We start from the raw sequence: 6,799 nt of genomic DNA on the forward strand, positions 1-6,799 counted from the left end.
CTAAAATAACTGAATATTTTGCATGACATGTAACTATTAATTTGGTTATTTATTGAATTTTGGACCTCGTGGTGCTCCGTGTTACTTCTTTTTTTTTAACCACGCCCTTTTTGGGGCGGGCAGAAGTCCACTGGTGGAAAACGTGGGCGGTGCTTGACGATTATGGGGAGTGAACACATTCTCCCGCATTCATCAAGCTGTTTAAAACAAAAAAAACATAAACATGTAAACATTGTCGCAAGTTTGATTATCTCCAAACCCCCGATGTCGCGTTCAAGGGATCGACTGTTGTAGAAGGTAATGCAGAGTCGCTGGTCTCTTTTGATTGACAATTCGGTTCATCTGGTTCAACGGGAGATGGCAGTCGCCGTACCCATAAGAGAGTGACATAATAGCGGCTGGAGAGTTCAAGGAATGCTGGGGATTCTTGTCCCGTTTCTCCTGTCTATTCGTGCACATTTTGTCCGCTTTTTTTTTTTTTTTATCGCTTCATTAGCAATTTGCTCAGCTACTTGGCTCTATGTAATGATAACTGAATACTGATATTGTGCAGAACTGCGGTTCAGGATTCTCGGCTAATTTTCATAACGGCCCACATGCCCGTGCATGCTGCGAATAAAACACGTGTGTCAAACTCAAGGCCCGGGGGCCAGATCTGGCCCGCAACCTCATTTCTATGCAGCCCGCAAAGGGCAAATCATCTGCATCAATTTCCTGTTTCTAGCATATTTTCTTCACAACAACACTGAGATATGAGATATTGCCAATTATTTGTTACCAATCCTCCCCTTTTAAAATAAATTGAAAAATTGTTGAACAATTACTTACTAGCTTCTGATTTCAAAAGTGGCTTTCCAATCAATTTATATGGGCTCACAGTCATACCGGCCCTCTGAGGGAAACCGCAACTACGATGTGGCCCGTCCACAAAAATGAGTTTAACACCCCTGCATTAGATGATCATCTTGCAATTGTTGACAGTCTGTTTTAGCAGTCTGGTGTTTATGTGTCACTGATTATGGTGTGCCAGAATCCTCTTGTGTTGTGTTAAAATCAAATGAAGGAATTTGTAGGGTAGTTTTTGTCATAATTGCGGTGTCTAAACTATGCCCTGGTGACCATTTGTGCATTCTGCTTCTGCAAAGTACAGGGGTTGATGTATTCTACAGGATACCCGCATGCTGGTTTCACACTTCTTTTCCAACAGGTTATGGATTCCAGCCTTCTATGTTTTATCATCTTCATCCTAACCGGCGTGTCCAAATGCATCAGAGATGATCACCAGAATAATGGCACTCGCCATCATCACTATTGCATCCTTGGAGCTGGGCCTGCGGGACTCCAGATGGGTTACTTCCTCTCCAAAGCCAAAAGAGACTACATCATCTTGGAGAGGAACTCTGGACCTGGCAGTTTCTTTAACAAGTAGGTGGTGAAAGCTTTGTCTCCTGTATTGTGTTGGAACGCACATCACATTCACCATTTATGTTTTTCATGTCAAGATATCCCCGGCACAGAAAGCTCATCAGCATCAATAAGATCCACACTGGACGGCGGAACCGAGAGTTTAATCTCCGCCATGATTGGAACTCGTTGTTGAGCGATAAACCAGAGCTCCTGTTCCGGCAGGTTAGCCGGGACTTTTACCCGCCGGCTGATGCATTCCCGCGCTACCTGTCCATGTATGAGAGGGAGCTCGGGCTGAGGGTCCGGTATGGCGTGGATATTGGAAGGATCAGGGCATTGGTGTCATCCACCACAAGAAGTTACATCCTAACTGATCAAAACGCAAAGGAATACACATGCAGGTGATTGTACTTTTCACCGACCTTGAAGGTAAAACGGCATACAAAGTAAATTGAAGGTGACATTGTGCTCTCTGTGTTTCAGCGTCCTTCTGGTTGCCACTGGTTTGTGGGTTCCTCAGGAGGTGGATTTTGTTGGTTCTCACCTGGTTGAGGGCTATGAATCCATCTCCACAAACTCAGAGGACTACAAGGACCAGGCTGTGTTGATTCTGGGCAAAGGGAACTCTGCTTTTGAAACAGCCCAGAGCATTTTAGGACATGCGAGTCGGGTTCACATGGTCAGTCGCAGCCCTGTTCGACTGGCCTGGCAAACACATTACGTTGGAGATCTCAGGTAGAGTCACACACCAAATTTTGTCTGTATTGGTCTATGTGATTATTTTAATACACAATGAATGATACATATTGTGCGATATATCAGCCATTTTTTGGTCATTCATTAGCACATTTATTGATTCACATTCAGTCATTCAAATATTCTCCCAAGAAAGAATCTAAAGAATTTCTAAATACTGGTAATCTGGCATCAAAACAGGTGTGTGCAGACTTTTTCTATTGACTGTACCCTTGTCTTGATGAGACCATTGTGCTGTTTACAAAAAAAAAATACCATGAGAACATTTCTTGGGGCTGAATTTGCCTTAGTTCATGCTATTTTATAAATATTTTATTTCTCGTAAGTTATTTTATGCAGATTTCTCATTTAATATTGTTTTAAATGAAGTGATATTGTTCAGCAATATCTCAATTTGCAAAATATATTGAATTAGTTTTATTTTATTTGACATTCATGCACTGATTTGAAAAAAAACAAATTCCAAGTTACTCACCAGTTACTCAGTACCTGAGTAGTTGTTTTTTTTTTCTCTTGTGCAAATTGTTAGCATGACCTGACCTTTTGTTTGTGTTTTCAGGGCTGTGAATAATGAACTCATAGACACATATCAGCTGAAGTCTCTTGATGGATTGGTGGAAGCCAGCCTGGAGCGAATAGTGATTGTTCAGCAAAAGGAAGATGACAGGAGGAAATCAGGCAAAGTCAAAGAGAAGAAAGGGCAGTTGTATGTGACGATAAATAAGGACTCACAAAACCTTTCAGAGAAGAACACATCTGATGTGACAGCTGAAGATCTGCTTGGGTATCACATTGACAATTTCTCCATGAGGAAACCTTACGATCGCGTGATCCGATGCCTTGGCTTTCGATTCAACTTCAGCATATTTGACAGGTACAAGTGATATGCATTTTTTTAAAAATTACTAATTTAGCTTTTTTTCAAGGACAAAAAATGTTATGTATGTCATGTTGATCTCAAACTACACACATCTCCGCAGCTCTGCCTGCCCACTCAACAGTAAAAATGCAAAAGGGAGGTTGCCAAGGGTGACAGCCTGGTATGAAGGTCAGGACACTCCTGGTTTGTTCGTACTGGGAGCTGCTGCTCACTCAAGAGACTATCGCAAATCAGCCGGCGGTTTCATTCATGGGTTCCGCTACACAGGTGAGTATATTTGAACCGATCCTGAACGCCTTATCGTTCGTGCTTCACTCACTATGCTCATGACACACAATACACTCAGCAACATGCATTTATAACAAGCATTTAAGTAAATCTGTTTGTGTCTCAGTGCGAGCTGTGCATCATTTGCTTGAGCAACGTTACCACAGAACACCATGGCCATCTACAAGATTGTTGACAACGCAGCTGCTCTCTGCAGTTTTGAAGCGGGTGGGCGAGGCATCTGGGCCCTACCAGATGTTTGAGATACTAGGAGATGTGATATTGCTGAGAGGGTAAGTTATATTTTATGGTTCAATGACACCTGCTCAGTGGTCATTTCAGTTTCGTAAATTTGAAACAATATTTGTACATGACATTTTTATATTACAATTAAATTCAACTCAACTGAAATGCATGTGCTCAAACACCTTAGCTTGATACAAATTGAAATGAAAAAAAAAGATACTTGTTTTTAGGTTCCAAAGCTACTTTTGTTGTATAAATAGCAAATGCGACGCTGTTTTAATCTAGTTCCACTTAAGATAATAAAATGTATTATCACCGAGGGTATGGAGTATATTTGGCTGACTTTGATGCAGTCTGTAGGTGATTTATTTGATTGATTGATTGCTTGATTGATTGATTGATTGATTCATTGATTAATTGATTGATTGGATATATGTTGCGTCCAATCAAAACATCCATGTCAATTTTATGTTGCGTAAATATTCACAGTACAGGGAGGGAAAACTACATGAACCTTGGTGTTGGTCAAACCTGCCCTGCTGTATTAAAAAAAACAAAAAAAACAACAACAAGTTTTTGAGTTTTCCTTTTTCAAGAATGACTGTCACCTATACCTGGTGAAAAAGAGCTCTTACAAATAAAAATTATTTTCCTTGTAGTTTTAATTGGTCACAAAAGTATCTTGAAAAACCTAAATGTTCATAAATCCATTGAAAGACAAATTGTCTACAAATGTTGTGACTCTCCCGTAGGCGAAACCATCGTGTAAGGATGATTGCATCTTAATGCGCTGTGAAATCAAATCAAATCAATACACTGTTGAAGGTTCACACCTCTAAAGCGAATAATGCCTTAAAAGACCAAAGTCAATCCGTAACTGCAAGTATGTTTGACATACTGTATTTGTTTTGTTTTTCTGTCTCCTTAATTTGACTGAAAGATCTTATTGCCAGTATGTGGAGGAATTCCCACTGCAGGCTTTGCCTCAGTTCTCTTCGCTCTCGGGTCATGAGGTGTCCGAGCATGGAGTGGTGATTCTAGTGATGCAGTATGGGAAAAAGAAGATTGACTATCTGGGAGGAGGCAGGGCAGTGACAGACTGGAGCAAAGCTTGGAAATCCAACTTTCTGCACCCGGTTTTATACTACTATGACAAACTTCCCACTGGTGAGTAATACGTGATGGCCAGCGGGATGGTGGCCCTTTTTTGGTACTGCAACGTAACAGGTAACATTCTGCATGGGAGTTGACTGAAACGCCTCTATTGTATTCTAGAGAAAGAGATGAAGCGCCGCCCTCATGGGTGGCCTTTACCGAGGCCTAAAGCAATTCATCACATGGTTGAAGATTTCCTCACTGAGTGGGATGGCCCTATATCTCACATCCAGCCTTTGCGACGTTTCCTGGAGCACTGTGTCAACACTGACCTCAGAGCCTTCTTTGCAGGTAAAGCAGTCCAACCTTTCTAAAATAAAGTAGCGTAGTGCCGTATCATATCACCCGGTCAATATTTATGATCACAAACCTAACAGTCAAGATTGTATCCCTCACTGTTGTGTTTTCTTCCATCTTTTAGAATCATGTTTCCACTTATCGCTCACCCACCACATGCCTCCACTGTTTTGTCGTCAGGGATACTTGAAGCAGCAAGGCATTGCCCAGAAAAATAAACGGATGCATTTTCATTTCACTCGGCCTTCACCCGGTGAGCCGAATGCTGACACATCGGGGGCCGATGCTGCATTTCCAAGCTATCTGGCACAGGCAGGAGCCTCCATGTCTTCAGGACTAAAACTTGACTTATGATTGTTTTGCTACCTCCACCACATATAAATCGAAATAACCGGGATCAGTTTTATCCTTTAGTTTGTCACTCCTCACATGAGCTTTATGTCCGGTAGGCCTATACATAAAGATACATTACCCTTCTCGGTTAAGCTACCAAATGCCCCTCAGAGTATTATTCCTCTTTGATATGGTTGGAAAGCTTTTGGGCTGACTGTCATAAATGTTAAACGTGTTGAATATATGCAATTGGAAATCCTGTTATGTGTAACACTGGTGTGGTTTAAGCCAGAGAATCTGTGATTGTGGAATGGAACGATAGCCAATCAGGAAGGGAACTAAAACTCTGCTGTTGCTGAACTTCAGAAATGCAGGACCAACTTGGTGAGTACAGAAATTATAGGAATTGATAAGGAATCAACACCGCAAAATATTTATTAACAAGCGAACAGCTAGCCTAGCTTCTTCCGATTTGTTGTATTTTTTGTCAGTGTCTCTCGGGCTCAACTGGGTACTACACCAGATTTCTGGTTTGAGGTTGTTGAGAGAGATCTTAAAAAGTGTGATATGTAGTGTTGGTCATTTCCAAATATATGAGACAGACATGCTATGCAGTATTAACATGATAATGTTGAGTTTGATGGGTTGTCTCTCACAAAAAAAAAGGATTAGATGTAAAAAATTGTGTTTATCAAGTTTTAGATATTTGCCATTTTAATTGTTCTGCCAAAGAATTATTGTCCCTCTTTTATTTTAGCATTATCACATAGGCTAATGCAATTGTCACAAAAAGAAGAGGAATACCAAATTTGCTTCACAAAATGATTGTGCTGTGGCAGTTGAAATAAGCACACACGACTGACAGTGAACACGTCTTTATTCCAAGACTGCCAACAACAGAATAACACACAATCACAAATTCGCGCCAACAAACATTAACATGAATACGCCCCCAAACGGGATGCCTGCTGGGTGAGAGGCATGGTCCTAATGTCCGCCACACAGCCCCCCCCCGAACACCCAGAAGGTCGCTCAGAACAAAAACCTCACAGGGGGCTTCACCGGCCTGCCACAACGACTACGCAGGCCATCCTTTAGTGGTGCAGTTGAAACCCGGTGGGCAGGGGGGTCAGGCGAGACAGGAGCGGGAGCACGACACACAACGTCGTCGCGCGGAAGTGAGGGCGTGGACTTTGGAGGGCGACCGCGGCGAGGGACGTGGGCCGGCAACAGCACATCGCCTGCAACCAAATGAGCTGGTTTTAGCCTATCTACCGAGACGCACTCCCTTCGCCCACCCATATCAAGCACAAAACTCTTATCGCCGCGCTCCAGCACCCTAAACGGGCCGTCATACGGTGGCTGCAAGGGCGAGCGGTGGGCATCGTGGCGCACAAAAACAAAACGGGCTGACATAAGCGCGGACGGCACGAATACCTTGGGAACACAGTGGTGAAC

General features: G+C 42.5%; 1 protein-coding gene across 1 annotated transcript; it reads left to right on the forward strand.

Annotated features, from left to right (window-relative positions):
- Positions 1–147: 147 nt before the first annotated feature.
- foxred2 (FAD-dependent oxidoreductase domain containing 2) lies at positions 148–6,166 on the forward strand. Its single transcript, XM_088315997.1, has 10 exons — positions 148–297; positions 1,208–1,425; positions 1,503–1,808; positions 1,891–2,142; positions 2,723–3,037; positions 3,144–3,310; positions 3,438–3,603; positions 4,497–4,723; positions 4,832–5,002; positions 5,133–6,166. The coding sequence occupies exons 2-10, from the start codon at positions 1,211–1,213 to the stop codon at positions 5,360–5,362; spliced, it is 2,049 nt and encodes a 682-aa protein (XP_088172123.1). The 5' UTR covers positions 148–297; positions 1,208–1,210; the 3' UTR covers positions 5,363–6,166.
- Positions 6,167–6,799: the final 633 nt, after the last annotated feature.

The sequence above is a fragment of the Idiotropiscis lumnitzeri genome, chromosome 15 (genome assembly GCF_059441095.1).
Source record: "Idiotropiscis lumnitzeri isolate Australia: NSW breed Sydney's pygmy pipehorse chromosome 15, RoL_Ilum_1.0, whole genome shotgun sequence".
Classification (NCBI taxonomy): Eukaryota; Metazoa; Chordata; class Actinopteri; order Syngnathiformes; family Syngnathidae; genus Idiotropiscis; species Idiotropiscis lumnitzeri.